The following is a 16487-nucleotide window of genomic DNA, read 5'->3' on the forward strand; positions in this document are numbered from 1 at the left end:
CCACAAGACATCCTCAAATGTCTTGTTTTGTCCACAAACCAAAGAGACACACAGCTTATTGTCATAAAGGAACAGAGAAACCAGAAATATTCACATATAAGAAGCTGAAATCAGAGAATTTTTTTCTTTAAAAAACTACTCAAACTGATTATTCGATTATCAAAATAGTTGATGATTAATTCAATAATCAATTATTGTGCGATTATACATACTTTTTGCAGCTCTAGACCTTCATCATGACTTGATGGTGCCCTACATGTGGTGGATGTCTGGACCTCTATGTCAGGTTCTTCTGATGTCTGGGATTGAACCACATTTGAAGAAAAGTATCTTCAAGGCTCTATACAGGATCTTTACCTATGAGCACAAAATGTCATCAGTTCACACAGGTTGAGTTTGAAGAAGTTCAGTCAAGGTGTTACTGAGATACTGTGCCCAGGAGTATGGGATGGACGGATGTACTGTACAACCTGAAAACAAGTTATTGTTGCCATGGAGGCAAAGAAATCAATAAAGGAAAAATACAAGAAGCTGCATATTTGGATGCAGTGTTAATACTGGTGCTTCATTTTGACAAAATTGCCTGCACAGTGCTTTGATTCATTTTTTAATGAACATATACACGACTTCATGTCTCCTCATATAGTCATCGTCTCGCCAGAAAAGACCTGTGTCTCCTTTTCATTTTCCTGGAGCAGCAGGATAATTGGCGTTCACACTTTGCAGAAAACTGTCCCTCTCCCCTCAGGACTGTTTACCATATTAGTTCCATTCAGTCCTGACATAAAGGCACATTATCCCTTATTAACCTCTCCTGCTCTTCCCCACTGCTGCGCTGACGCCTTGTTATTTTCTCACTGCTAAAGACAAAGGACAAAACAGACTGAGTCCAAACTAAGGAGAGCAACACAGAGCCAGAGGTCAGCGCTAGGAAAGTACTGTCATCAGTTATCACAAGAGAGAAAATACAGGGAGACCATGCCTCTGTTAAGGTAGTGCACACATCCAGAACATGACCAAGTTCTTAACTGCAGTGAATAATCCAGCCTGACTGCTGCTCAGGAGTTTGAATTCCAGTTTAAAGAAAGCACAGTGTGGATACAGGAAGCTGACAGAATGCTATGAACCACCGTTGTCTTCTTCCTTCAGTTATGATATCAACCTTTTCTACTGAATAATACTGATGATAATTACTCTAATGGGTCTAAAAACCTCTGTGTCTTAACTTGCTGTCTCTCCTTGGAGCACGTTGACATTTAATTAATGCTATTAGGTCATGTGATATGAGATAATGTTGTGAACACAATTGTCTTTGCAATGATTCTAGGCAAAGAAACTAAAGGTATGACTTGCTGTGAGCCGGCACCATCTGCTGGAAGCACACAGAATCACATCACATCCACAGTGATGGTTGAGCACAATTTATATAGTGGAAAAAGGAAGAAACTACTTGAAGTTTCACAAACAACCAGCAGCAGGACTCATCAGTTCTACCAATGGATGTTCAGCCAGTCAGTGATGAATAAACGCATCAGATTTGATTTCTAATTAGGGTTGCAAAATTCCGGGAATTTTCAAAGTTGGAAACTTTCCATGGGAATTAATGGGAATATATGTGAATTAATGGGAATATATGGGAATTAACGGGAATATATGGGAATAAATCCGAAATTTACAAAATTGAAGGTTGGCCCTTAAATATAGTTGGGGAAAATTTCATTTTACTTTTTGATTTTTGTTGTTCAGTAAAAGAATTGGTTGTTCATACAAGAATTAAAACTTGATAAAGTTCTACTCACAAATAAATCTGTTGAAATGTCATGTTTAATTGTATCATTTTGCATGGATGTCTGCTTATGACAAAACAAAATATTTACATTTATGTTTGGATATGATACAGTTTGTTTAAATTGCCCCCGATAATTCCCATAATTCCCATGGAAAGTTTCTGGAAATTTACTGGAATATTCAGCCCCTTTGTAACCCTATATTTCTAATAAAGCGTTTAACAACTGTTCTCTGTGTGCTGTCAGACGCTGGCGAGACACAACGAGGCGTTCGTCCCGCCAAACCCAAACGAGTTAGTGAGGCCGACCCGCCGGCCCTGAGTCTGCCACGACTGCGCCGTGCAGGGGACATAGTTCAGGTCAAACTGCGGCTCGGTGCGGTCCAGGTTGAGGGTCGGGGGCAGGACTCCGTGGTAGCAGGCTAGAGCGGTGAAGGCCGCCTCCAGGGCCCCCGCCGCCCCGAGCAGATGTCCCGTGGCTCCCTTGGTGGAGGAGACGGCCAGGGTGTCCACACTTGGCTGGAAGAGCCTTTTTATGGCGGCGTTTTCAGCTGCGTCACCCAACGGCGTGGAGGTGGCGTGGGCGTTCACATACGTCACATCTGCTGGTGAGACGCCGGCGTCTCTGAGGGCCGCGGACATGCACCTGTGGAGACAACGGGCACAGGAGGTTAAAGGAGGTTCTATCAATTCCTGATATATCAGTGATAATAACACTTTAGCCTATTGTGACCCTTGCTGTGTTTTCAGATATTAATATCACGGTAACACTTCATTTGAATGGGTGTTCAGACCTGATTGTCAAATAATAATAATAAAATAGATGATATCTTAACGTGACATTAAGCTGTTATAAACGGGTTTGACTATGTAATGACACTTAATAACATCTTAATGAAAAGTTAAAATCATTATTATAACACTATAGGAGGGAAATGTGACAGGTATAAATTGATTTGGCAGTGTAAACCGAGCTGTGCCGTGACTGTGTAGTGGAAAAGCGCCATTAGACTTAATGACAACATTTATGACACAATACGAATGGTCTTGTGACAGCCAGTGTCATAACCATCCATCATATATGACAGTTTGATGTCACGATAAGATATCAAGCTAAATGTTTTGTTATTTTTGGTAACACTTTACTTGAAGGTCTCATCATAAGAGTGACATGTCACAGTCATGAACATGTCATAACCATTATGTCAATGTCATAACATCTGGGTTTGTAGGGTTAAGGTTAACTGAATGACACTTAAAAACAACGTTATGACATTGACATAATGTTTATGACATGTTCATGACTGTGACATGCCATTCTTATGATGAGACCTTTAAGTAAAGTGCTACCGTTTTTTTTTTTAAGTCTGACAATCAGGTCTGCTATGACAGGTTATGTTGTCTTGGTTTATGTCAAGTTGTCGTAACAAAGACATCTCAAACAATGTCTTTGCATCAAAAGTGACATAACTTACGGATTGACACTTCACGACAACTGTCATAAGTAGCCTATTAATTGATACAGGTCATGTCATGTTATGTCAGTCTTATGAACACCCATTCAAATAAAGTGTTACCAATATTACTATCTTTGTGATACTCCTCCAACAAAGCCTGATGGGTCCAACAATCAGACAGGTTGTAAACTGGGCAAAAAAACAATAAAATAACAATAAACAGTGTATTCACATTATATACACCACTTCTAGCACAAGAGGACAGAGGGTCGGCCTATAATGTGGTTTCTCTCTTCAACCTGTCAGACACCAAAAAGTCTTCCTTTTCAAATGTAACTTTGTTCCCACATTTCAGGAATTAAAGTGGCACCATTCAATGATTTTATGTTCGCAATGGATCAAATGAATGGTGAGCTAAAAAAGAACTCAGGGGGGAATTATTACTGGACAATTCCCCTGAACTCTACAGAATGGTCAATTCATCATCCACCAGCAGACAGAGACATTAAAAGCCTGGCTGGTGAACACAGTGGAGTCCTCTCATAAGAAGCAAATGTATTATTCGAGAGATCAGTCACCTGAATGCACCGTCCCCGTCTGCAGTGGGTGCGGTGATGTGGCTGGCGTCCCCTGAGAGCCCGTAGCCCAGGACCTCTGCGTAGATGCGGGCCCCCCTGCTCTCTGCGTGGTGGAGCTCCTCCAGCAGGAGCACGGCGGCTCCCTCGCCCATCACGAAGCCCTCTCTGTCTGGGTGGAAGGGTCTGGACGCCAGGCCGGGGCTGTCGTTCCACTTGGTGGCGAGGGCGCGAGCTCTGGCGAACCCGGCTATGGACAGGGGCCCCACGCAGGACTCTGTCCCCCCCGTAACCATGGCAACCGCATCCCCATGGGCGATGAACCTGGCAGCATCGCCTATGGCGTGCGCGCCGGTGGTGCACGCTGTGGACACGGCGTGATTGGGGCCCTTTAATCTGTGTTTGATGCTTATGTGCCCTGCGGCCATGTTGACCAGTATTCGGGGCACAAAGAAAGGGCTGACTCTGTTGTAGCCCTTCTCTTGGAAGGCAGCGGCGGTCCGAGCAATCTCATCCAGGGAGACCATGCCCATGCCCACCGCCACCCCCGTGTTGAGCTGCTCCTCTGGGCTGTTGGGGTACCACCCCGAGTCCTCCAGAGCCAGCTGAGCAGCTCCCAGAGCCATCACAGTGGCCGGTGACATGCTGTTGATCTCCCCACGGGAGGCAAACTTCTCCTCATCAAACTGACCCACTTCAGTCCCTCTGGGAACCAGAGCTGCCACTTTACAGGGAACTGTCCTGTACTCCTCGGCGGTGAGAGCAACAACCCCACAGTGGGCTTTGATGAGGTGGTCCCAGGCCAGAGCGGTCCCTGTACCCAGAGGACACACCAGCCCGATGCCGGTGATGACGACCCTCCTTCTCGGCCGTCCAGAGCTGAGACGCCTGGACTGAGGGGTTGGACACACACAGCCTCTGCCCTGTAGAGCCGCCGCCATGCTCTGAGGTCTGAGCAGAAGTTTAGTCCAACAGGACAGTTGCAAAGCAGACATTCTGTTGCCTCCTTGAGGTTTGACTGCTAGCTTGTAGCTTTGGTAATGCTCTTTCAATATAAACTACACAAATAAACATTGAATATCTTCCTAACAGTTTGTTACTCACTTATGAGTTATCGACAGGTCCATGCAACACACAACACTTCATATCCACACAACAAATAATGAGTCTTGAATTCGCCTGTAACTCTGGGTCACCTCTGAACGCCACACCGGTTAAACTTGACGTATTTCGTCTAAAATGTTATTGACCGACATAGCGAGGGGGAAATGACAGATACAATCCTCCAGCGAGATGTAACTATAAGAAAACATATAATTCTGTGGTAATATTAATCATATTTTTAGGCTGCAAACACTCGTTCAGGCAGTAGACAGGGCAGCCTCACTCAGAGTCAGGACCCACAGCAGCTACACAGCAGTAGCTCTGTTAGCATCCGCCACTTGACTGAAAACCAGACAGACTGTGTGTGGACAGTAAACAGCGGGATGGCTGTGTCTCCAGCTGTCACAGTGCTGTGTGAGAATCCAAACGAAGTCTTCTTAGACGTCGCCAAGCTGTTACTCACATATGCGGACAATATTTTAAGGTACGTTAGCTACAGCCCAGCTGCTTATCAGTGAAGCGTCTCAGGTTGTCTTCGAGGTTATCTGGAATCAGTAGACGGAGAGATTCATAGAGAGATTCATAAACTGGCAACTAGATGTACTGTATAAAGTCCTGCAGTCAGTGTCATAGATAGATAGATAGATAGATAGATAGATAGATAGATAGATAGATAGATAGATAGATAGATAGATAGATAGATAGATAGATAGATACTTGACATATAGCCTACTAGTCACAGCCCAAAGAGAGGTCAATAGCACCATAAAAGTAAACACATACAGGACAGAAACATCAGTAATATACAATAAAACAAGTGAAAAGACAGATCATTAAAAGGGGGAAGACAGGAATGCCTTTTAGTATTGATGAAGCAGAAGTGTAACCAGGGGAAACAGGAGGAGGGCTGGAGACTGTTTCAACTTTGAGGGAGTCTGAGGAGCAGCATGTGGATACAGGAGACAGGATAATGTATGGGACACTGTATACCAAGCACAACAATGAAGATGGCAAGAAAGCACCAAACAGGCCTCTGTGAGAGTAGATGTACCGTAGAGCTGCAGGAGGGAGGTACGAGACGTTGAGAGAGAGATGATTAGGATTCTAATCTGAGGCAGGTTGGGCCAGAGGATTTTAGTGCATTGGTGAAAGCACAGGCCAAAGCAGTACAGGGCTTTTTGTAGAATATGACAAATTTGGGTGGACGTGGTATAAAGCATGGAAGATAAACTCCAGGTTAATGAGTGTTTTGCGAGCTATGTGTCTTGTTTGATGCACATGTAACAGAGGTGCACTCACTCACCCATGAAGGACGTGCAAACCAGCTGCCAAGCGCTCATTGAGCTCTTGGCAAAACGGTTTGCATCGTCTACACACACTCCAGAGCAGAAGGTGTTGGTAAACCAATAAGATGGATGTGCCATCATGCCAGGAAGCTGTTGTACATTTGTTGTTGTTGTCTTGTATGTTTGTGTTCTGTATGCTGTTGTTTTACAAGTCAACATGTGTAGAAAAGGTCAGCTGTTGTGCTATGCTAGAGCAAATAGCAGTGACATGATGTTATGACACGGGTGCAGGAACAGCAACAACAATTGATCTTGAGACTACTGTGTGTGTATATGTCTAACACAGGGGTGTCAAACATGTGGCCCGGTGGCCAAAACCGGCCCGCCAGAGGGTCCAGTCCGGCCCGCGGGATGAATTTACCAGATGTAAAAATTACATAGAAGACAGAAGAGGCATTATGTTATTGAAATTGTATGTAGTTTTCTCAAGAAATTTCAGGTTGGTCATAATATGTTTTGTAATAGGATAGTTCCTTAATGTAAACATCTTAATAATGCACTTCTTTGCACTAAAACAAAGAGAAAAGTTTAGAGTTCTTATTATTTATAGGATATTATGCTATTATTTTACCAGTCTGGCCCACTTGAGATCAAATTGCACTTAATTTGGCCCCTGAACTAAAATGAATTTGACTCATCTGGTCTAACAAATGAGTGTGTGACTCACTAGTTTTGTACCTGCCATAGAAGAACAACAGGTATTGACCAGTCTAACAGGTCGGCTCAGCCCATTTGTTTACTTCCTCAATTGCTGTCACCTTCCTGTAGGTGTCCTAATGAAGAAAAGTACAGGTCCATCCGCATAGGGAATCCTACTTTCTCCACCAAGCTGTTGCCCATCAAAGGAGCTGTGGAATGTCTCTTCGAGATGGGATTTGAGGAGGTAATTAAAAAGAAGCAGCCAGGGTGGCTACAACAGTATTTGAAGCCAGTATTTCTATTGTGTTGCTGCATTCCATACTTGGTCATGCGTGGCACGATAGTGTGAGCTAATGCATCTACTTTTCAGGCTGAGACCCACTTGGTGTTCCCCAAGTCCGCATCAGTGGAGCAGCTGAAGTTCGTCAGGGAGTCCATAGCAGCAGAGAGGGATCAGAGGCTGCGAGGAGGACAGCCTGTCCAGCCTGTCCAGTCTGCCCAGCCTGTCCAGCCCAGTGCTCAGGGAGCTGCAGTCCCGGCCTCAGCTCCAGCTGCAGGGAGCTCTGCTGCTCTCGCCTCTTCTTCCGTCCAGTCAGCTTCAACACCTCCACCACAGCCATCATCCTTGGTAATCCAAGTCCCTCATTTAAACAAAAACTATATATTTGTATTCATATTTGCTGCATTCACCTGCAGTTTTAAAGGGATATTTAAACAGTTTGATAGCAGTAGGAAGAAGCTGGCCTATGTCCTGGCTTTCTCCGAGGACCAGGTCAGAGAAATGGACCCTCTTACTATACTACATTATAAATACTAAAACCTACTTTCTACCCTACCCTGACTGTAACTCAGCTCAGTTGTACCTAATCAGTCCTTATAATGGCTCGTTGATGTTATTTTAAAGGGATAGTTCAATATTTTGGCAAATTCGCCTATTGCCATAATCCCTATGGAGTAGGTTAATAATTACCTTTAATTATCGGTGCAAGCTGTTTTGAGATCTGCGGGGCAGAGACGCAAGCAGGTCACAACTTGTCCACCACAGTGTTTTGGAGTTGTTTAGCTCCGTAGCGTTAGCTGAGCAGCTCGCATCTCTGCCCCGCCAATCTACAACAGCTTGCACCGGCAATTAAAGGTAATGAAGCTACTCCTAAAACTATAGGGATTATAGCAATAGGCCAATATGTTAAAATGATTAAATATCCCTTTAACTCACTTTAAATCACTATTATTACAATAATTTGTTGTAAAGAGCTGCAACAATGACATGCTTTTAATTTGAATCATGGAGTGAATTTCAGTATAACCTTTTTCATTAGGGAATGTAGAAATCTATTTATCGTGTGTAAATCATTGTTTTTACTTTTTGCTGATAGGGTCTTTGGAAATGGAATCTCAGATCAGTTTCAGGTTATCTGCACACAGTACAAAAATAGTATCAAATGAATGGAAATAGGTTTGTTGGTTTGCACAGAATGGTGCTCTTTCCATTGTATGTGCTCCATATAATGCCTAATTTAAAAACTGTGAATTGTCCGTTTCACTTTTTTTTTTTATTTTTTTTTTTTATTATTCTTGGTTGGTTGGTGACCTGGATGTTATCTGGTCTTTCCTTTAGGAGAGCAGTATGAGCTTCTTTGTGACTCTCCAGTCTAACTTCCAACATGTGATGCTGTATGAAAACCCCGAGCTGCAGCAGAAAGCCAGGAGTCACATCCCACACCAGCAGCTGTCCTCGGCTGCTCAACACAACCTGAAGGAAGCTAAAGATGCCGACCCAGGTAAAGTCTCTTCATTCAAACTAATCCGTATCATACTGTCTATACGTGATACATGTTGCATACTCCTTTAACACAAATTGGTTATCCTGTTTGTAGAGTGTAAACTTGGAATAGAAGACTTCCTGGTGCTGGAGTTACTCAGGTGGTTCAAACAGGACTTCTTCTCCTGGGTGGACTCTCTGCCCTGCAGCCGCTGTGGAGGTTCGACCCAGAACTCCAGCTCCCTGAGCCCCAGCACCGATGACCTCCGCTGGGGAGCTCAGCGAGTGGAGAACCATTACTGTAACCAGTGCAACCTCTCCACCAGATTCCCCAGGTGTGTCTGTGTGTGTAGTGTACCAGACTTTATTTTGCTGCTTTCAATTACTACTTTTAAAATGTTAAGAATCTGAGTAGTTTTCCTGTTGATACAGAATTCACAGAAAATAATGAATCGCTAGCGTTATGCAAAGTTTTTGTGTTAATCTTGTCTTTGGTACCAGGTACAACAATCCTGAGAAGCTGCTAGAAACCAGAAGGGGGCGCTGTGGGGAGTGGGCCAACTGTTTCACCCTGTGCTGCAGAGCCCTGGGCCTTGAGGCCAGGTACATCTGGGACAGCACAGGTGTGTATGCGACTGACAGATGCAACTTGATTCTTTGCAAGAGAAGAAAAGGCATCAGGGAGGTGAAACGGAGGCAAGAAAAAGCCAGTGAACTGATCTTCATCCAAACATGGAGACAAACACAGCACTCTAAAACTAATACAGCACACATAACAATAACCTTTCTAATCTTTATTGAACACAACCTTCAGACTTTGTCCTGGTGGAAAAAGCAGGAGAAGCAAAGCCTCCACTGGACTTGATTATTAGGATATTGATTTAATGTTGATATGGCCTGCCTGTTTTAAAACGGAATATATTATACTGCATTACAAAAACAATTCATCTTCAGTTTTGTTAAACAACCTCCAGGGTTGTTTACTGACTGACTACACTTAGCTTTTGTTAAAGTCATTAGCTGTGCGGGTTAGCATATTTTTTCATGAAGAACAATAAATAATCTGCATGTGTTACTAGTTAAGATGGGCTGGGTTTATTCATAATTATAACATGGATGAAGATCTGACTATATTTGAAGAATAACTCACTTTCTTGCCACTATATTGGATCAAATAATTTGTAGGCTTGCGGGAATCAACAGTTTTGATATTGTTTTTATTACTTTACAAACCAGGAAAATAGGTTTAAATGTGCACCGGCAGGATTGCAGTCACAGGGCTGAAGGAATAATTCCTCACCATGAACACATTTCTTTTTTCAGAAGTGACTTTTAAAACCTGTTAAAATCACATTTCAGATATGTTCTGTCAGATATCAGAACTGGCTGTGTAGCGCCGCTGACGTCTTTTTCTCGGTGTTGTTTCAGACCACGTCTGGACAGAAGTCTACTCAGCGTCTCAGCGCCGGTGGCTGCACTGTGACTCATGTGAGAACACCTGTGATAAGCCTCTGCTCTATGAGGTGGGCTGGGGGAAGAAGCTGGCCTATGTCCTGGCTTTCTCCAAGGACCAGGTCAGAGAACTGGACCCTCGTACTATACTACATTATAAATACTAAAACCTACTTCCTGTGGAACTCAGCTCAGTGGTTCCTAATCAATCCTTATTGGCTCATCGATGTTACTTTAAAGGGACATTGTGTAACTTCTCCTGTTATCTATTCACGAAAATCGATTATTTGGTTCAAAAGTATGTTTTTCGTTAATCAGTGAAGTGTTCCGGTAAGCTCTGAGTTTTCCGTTCATATCACTCATATCTACATGGAGCGGGTAAGCTCGGTGCTGGCTGCCATGTCGTGTCGCCATGTTTTTACGTTCAGTGGCAGCGTGACGGTAGGAAACCACGGAAACTCAGCGGAGACACCGGAGCTGTCGACTCAGGTCGAGGTGGCGTCTGTGAAAAGTCACCGCGGTAACGCAGTGAGGAGGAATGGAGCGTTACACTGATGCTGCATTCACGTGCAGTGGGGCAGACGGCCGTCGGTAACAAACCAGATGTCATTTTAGTCACAGAAGTCGACAGAAAGCCGGGAAAACGTGGGTCAGATAAACAATACGACATCGCCATGACAACATATTGTCACGTGTATTGTTTTGCATCGTGCTGACCGACCACTTGTTTACATAGAGGCTTGTTTATGCCGTTAGTGCAGCGGCTGTCGTCCGTCTGCCGTCTGCCCAATTTCACGTGAATGCAACATGAAAAATACGATTGAGGTGCTTGCGATATACAACCGCAACGCTAGATGGGAGTAATTCCTACACAATGTACCTTTAAAGTAATCTCCTAGATCAGTTGAAAACAGTTTTTTTTCTTCTTGAAACCTTCATGTGAAGGTGATATTTTTCTTCATCTTCTTCTACACCCCCTTTACCATGTAGCAGTCTATTTCACTACCTGTAGTGCATTGATCACTTCACTGACATCTGTAACCCGTGTGAAATCAATCATTGACAGAAATATCACTCACCAGTATTAGTCACTTGCATGTGCATCCTCATGCATGTGCATTGGAGCAAATGATACAGAGACACTTAAAAATCTCAGCCCACAGCACCACCAGTGGTGAAAACCTCCACAGGCTCACCTGAAGTTTAGGAGACATATTGTTCTCAGATTGTCTGTTCATCTGACCAGAACATGTGCATGGATGTTCCCTCTTTAATTTTGCATCTTAAACCATTTGATGAGCTTTCTTTCAAAATTGTATGCATTCTTACAGGGGTCAGATAAAATTTATGAATGAATCATCAGTGCATCGTGTATGAAAAAGTTCTCAGTACACACTGTGTGTTACTCTGTAATAGTTTAGAATTAGAAGACATTATTGTAGTGATTGCTGTCTTTGTTTTCTTTTTGCTTCTATAATCTAAAGCTGTAAGGGGTTAGAGAATACGCTCTGTGTTCTCATTCAGATGTGTGGCTGTGATGCAGGTGGTGGATGTGACATGGAGATATTCCTGCAAACATCCAGAGGTTTTGTCGAGAAGGACCAGCGTCCAAGAAGCCTGGCTGCTTCACACCATTAACGGTCTCAACGCCTCAGTAAGTCTGAGTTCTTTGACCCTGCATGTAATGCCATTGTGGTGGTGACTCTGATTTGAGCCGCTCTCTGTCTGCTCTGCTTCTGAAGAGACAGCAGTCCCTGAGTCCAGACAGGATGAAGGACCTGACGGAGAGGCTTCTCGTCGAGCTGGTGGAGTTTATTTCCCCCAAGAGGCCAAAACCAGGAGAGCTGGGAGGACGCAACTCTGGCTCTCTGGCCTGGAGGCTGGCCAGGGGGGAGACCGAAGCTGCTGAGCCAGGCAGCTCAACACAGGTACAGGCCAGTCTGTAAGGGAGAATGCCTCGTGAGGTGTTGAATTATCAGGAATTAAAGGAATAGTTCACCAAATAATGAAATTCACCCTCATGCTGATGAATACTATTTTTATTCCTCAAAGTGCATCTAGAGACCCGGGAGGCCGGTTCGTAGTCCAACGAAAACTTTATATGAGATTAATAGCACGTCACAAAAACGTCCATAAAACTACACAAAAACCATTTCATATTCCTGAAGGGATATAGTCCAGAGTTTACTCGAACCAGCGTCATTTAGGACATTTTTACAGCCTCAACAGTCCTGTGTTGAATTTGTCTGTGGCGCGTTAACGCGATGTACGCTGATGTGACTGGACTGGCCTAAATGACGTTGTTTCGGGTAAACTCTGGACTATATCCCTTCAGGACACTTGGATTGCAGTGGACGAGCAGTGTGGAGGAATATTAGAGGGCTTTTGTGTAGTTTTATGGACCTGTTTGTGTCGGGCACAATGCACGCATGCATCGCATGAACGCGAGAGTGCACCCCAGGCAAATTCAGTACAGTTTTTTCTTTTTTCTGAATGACAGAGTTCTCGTGTCCAGTTCTTTACATTTTACTTTTGCAGTTGAAGTGACCTGTATTTTACCAAGTGGTGTGTCTGATGTCAAATCCATCATCACTCACATCATTTGGGTGGACAGTGGACAGTCTTTCACTGGAAACCAAACATACAACCAATCCACCTTTTTCCAAACTTCTCAAACAGGAGCTGGTTTTACTCTTCCGGTGGAATTGTATGTTGGATGGATGGATGGATCTCAACGCCAGCTTTTAACAATGGATATCATACAAATGGACAAAAATCTGAGGTGGATACACAATACAGATGTTTTAAAAAGTCATCAGGATAGTTCTGTAATAGCGCCTCACATGGGAGGACTTACAGTATGAGCCAGTTAACGCAGCGTGATCCCAGTGAGAGAAGCTCATTAGACAAACAAAGTGCAACGCTTAACAGGAAACAAAGAGATACAGCAGAGCTGCTCTGACAGCTCGTCTGTGGAGCTGCATGAGCCGGATGGAGAGCGTCGTTATTTATTTGTTTTGTCTAAGCGGCACCGTCCTCACAGGACTTTTGTCTGATATCCATAGTTAAAAGCCAGCATTAATAGATCCATGCATTTACCACGAATATGACAGCTACTGAAACCATGGAAAATGGATGCCTGCATTGAAATCAATATTTGACTGACAGTGTGTGCGTGTGTTTCTCTCAGGCTGCAGGTTTTGTTTTTATTCCTACTGAGAAAGAGAAGAATGACAGGTTGCTCCACGTGTGCTACAATGCCGCCAAAGACCAGTACTGCCGCCTGTCAGACGGCTCCCAGCTCACTCACAGCTGGCAGCAGTGCGCCTGGAGGACGGAGTCTGTCTTCAGAAAGGTGGAGAACGACTGGCAGATGGTACGGTGATTAACAAAGCTACGGGTTTCACTTCATTTGCAGTTAATTTTGAATTTATAGTCAATCACACAGGGAAACCCCAGAGAGACAGGTATCAAGATGAACAGCCAAGATATCCTGACTTTTGCGTTAGTATATCTGCAAAAAAAACAAGATCGTAAACTTTATATGACATTGTCCACTGCAAAAAAAGAATATTTGTCTTATTTCTAGTCAAAACAAATCTCATTATACCTAAAATAAGACTCATCACATAAAAAAGTAACTTGTTTTTAGACACTTTTTTTTACTTCTTTCAAGCATATTTTCACTTGAAATGAGTAGAAAAATCTGATAGTGGAGCAAGTTTTTCTTTCTTATTACAAGCACAAAGAACTTGCTTTGACTTGCAGATTTTTCTACTTATTTCAAGTGAAAATTAGTTTGAAACAAGTGAAAATGATCTAAAAACAAGTTGATTTTTAGGTGATGAGGCTTATTTTAAGTGGAAAGAGATGAGCTTTGACTAGAAATGAGACATTTTGACAAGAAATAAGACAAATATTCTTGGAAAGATTTTGAGTTTTTGCAGTGTAGGCCTATACACACCCTGATTCCATGTTGACTCCAAAAGAGCTAACCCAGATGACAACATTAGGGGTATTTATTTTCACAGAATCAAAGCTCTTCCACAGTCAGGAGTACTTTTTCACAGGCTCAGAATTTCTCAGTACACCGATCTTCATATTTGAAAGTTAAAATCAAAGAGGATAATTTCTTGTAAAGCTCATACTGGCAGTTCACCTAGACAGAGACTATAAACCAGACAGAGCTCAGTAGGCAGGTCATTGAGAAAAAGATGATATCTAGTTAACCACTTTCACACATTTTCTAAACTAGGTCTCCTTTTTCCCCCCAAAAAATTGCCCATGCACATTATAAGATGCAGAATATCTTAAACAAAATCCAACACTGCATCGAGAATATCATTAGCCCATTTCAGTATTTTGATTGGTTGTGTTTGGAAAAGGCAGGTTACTGAAACTGTATGAAGTGTTTGCAGTCCTGTAATTGACTAATTGTTGCAGCTCTTTATGTAATAACCTCCTCTGCTCACACTAAAAAATCAGATAATGTGAACACAATGTCAGAGTAAATGAAAGAAATGATCCAAAATGGAAATGAAGTGTGATTACAAATCCAGGAAGAGTGTGTACTGTATGTCTCAGAAGGAAGCACCTTCTGTTAGACACCTACTTAAATCAAGCTACCATCACTCAAGATGCTTCTGCCAGCTGTTGTTTGTAAGCTTGAATGGAATTGGATTAGAATATGACTAAGAATGAGATAAAGAGCAGGTTGGAAAAATGCAAAGACTCGTGATTCAGTTAATGTGTGAGATTCAAGGTGTTTATAACCTGCATACAGCTGTGGGTGACCTTATTGCTCCTCTTTCTTCAGGTCTACATAGCTCGAACAGAAGGCTCCTCTGTTGGACAAGTCAGCTGGAAGTTTGATTTTGCCCCAATGGGAATGAAGATAAAGTCTGTCTCCATCATGACCTGTAGTCAGACCTTCCAGTCAGGGAAAGTCTCCTGGAGCTTGCAGTCGGGCCAGACTACTACAGAATTCTCTGGAGGTAAAGTACTGTATTAGATATCCCGACAAAGTGTTTGAAATGATTGTATGACATGATACCTGCTAATAATTCCCTCTCCTGTGTTTGAACATTCAGATGGGAAAATGCAGTCACTCTCCACGCTGACGGGCTGTTCAGACTTCATCATTGTAGCAGAACTCAGTGGTGGAGAGGGAGAAACATCATGGCAGCACTCTCAGCTGTTCAGACAGAGCTTGAAGGAGACAGAGGAATCTTCATTTGAAATCCTCATTCACCTAGAAGATGCTTAACAGTTGTACTCGACAAAACTGGACCCATAATTCTTTTCCACTCTCAACTGCTCTGGCAAGTTCAGAGCCAACAGTTTGAAAGATAGTTTGAAATTGATGTACTGTATGTTTACACATCAGTGCTAAATGTGTCAGTTGTCCATGATGATTAAATTTGCATGATCTAATGATAGATGAATGACAACTTCAGTTTTGTATCTTTGATTGGACTAAGGGCCAAATAACCTGAAACATGCAGTCTCTGAAATTCCTGTGAAGAGTTTAATCATGAAATCACAGACTTTGGTAAAATGTACCTCCACTGTGAATGTGTGGACACATTCCACACAGCGACCGGTTGTTGAAACCTCCATCAGGTCAGGCCCCAGTTCCAGTTCTCCTGCTCGTTAGGCTGCAGAGCCAAAGGGGCTTCTAACCCCTCTTAACATGCCAAAATTTGCATTAATTGACCTCAAGGTGGCGCTGTAACAATTAATGATTCACTTTTGCAATTATCTCAAAACAAGCCAACCTAGATAGTTTGGTAAAAATACAAATCCTCTCAAATGTAGCAAAGGAATTACAATATGTCAATCCCAGATGAAATTATACAATTTTCAGTCTGAGTTCGTCTCAATTTTACATACGTGCTCATTCATAAAAAAAAACAACTCTTGGACTAAAAGCCAACCTTGATGGAATAACCAATATTTTTAAATTTTTTTGGAAAACCATATTTTTTGATATGCCATAGGTGTGATTGACCAATAAACTTAAAAGGAAGCATGTCATAGCAGCAAATTGGCCATCAGTTATTATCAATTTAACCAATGACAATAGATATCTCGACTCCAGGCCATGTTTAGTGGTACACAATAGATGCATTTTGAACCCAATCCATGGAGGGGACTACTAATGGCAAAAATCTGTACCTCAAAACCCAGTGAACGGAATTCCACATGTTTAGATATGCATATTTTGACTTGTAGCCATATTGATTGGCGTAAATGGGCATAGTAAATCAAAAGAATCTGATCTGCTAATATTTCAAGATACCTGTCTGTCAGCACCTTAAACAGTACCAGTCACATCTGGTGAAGAGAGAACAATTGGAGGATTTT

At 42.7% G+C, this 16487-nt stretch overlaps 2 protein-coding genes across 2 annotated transcripts; one reads left to right on the forward strand and one right to left on the reverse strand.

The window, feature by feature from the left end:
* Positions 1–1971: 1971 nt before the first annotated feature.
* Positions 1972–4959, reverse strand: oxsm (3-oxoacyl-ACP synthase, mitochondrial). Its single transcript, XM_085792277.1, has 2 exons — positions 3822–4959; positions 1972–2432 (listed from the first exon to the last, which is right to left on the reverse strand). The coding sequence occupies exons 1-2, from the start codon at positions 4811–4813 to the stop codon at positions 2030–2032; spliced, it is 1395 nt and encodes a 464-aa protein (XP_085648403.1). The 5' UTR covers positions 4814–4959; the 3' UTR covers positions 1972–2029.
* Positions 4960–5196: 237 nt separating this feature from the next.
* Positions 5197–15907, forward strand: ngly1 (N-glycanase 1). Its single transcript, XM_085792256.1, has 12 exons — positions 5197–5406; positions 7037–7151; positions 7278–7535; positions 8526–8688; positions 8785–9004; positions 9171–9292; positions 10098–10243; positions 11665–11775; positions 11864–12049; positions 13312–13497; positions 14938–15115; positions 15212–15907. The coding sequence occupies exons 1-12, from the start codon at positions 5306–5308 to the stop codon at positions 15385–15387; spliced, it is 1962 nt and encodes a 653-aa protein (XP_085648382.1). The 5' UTR covers positions 5197–5305; the 3' UTR covers positions 15388–15907.
* Positions 15908–16487: the final 580 nt, after the last annotated feature.

The sequence above is a fragment of the Trachurus japonicus genome, chromosome 11 (genome assembly GCF_045865225.1).
Source record: "Trachurus japonicus isolate A0001 chromosome 11, Traja_1.0".
Classification (NCBI taxonomy): domain Eukaryota; kingdom Metazoa; phylum Chordata; class Actinopteri; order Carangiformes; family Carangidae; genus Trachurus; species Trachurus japonicus.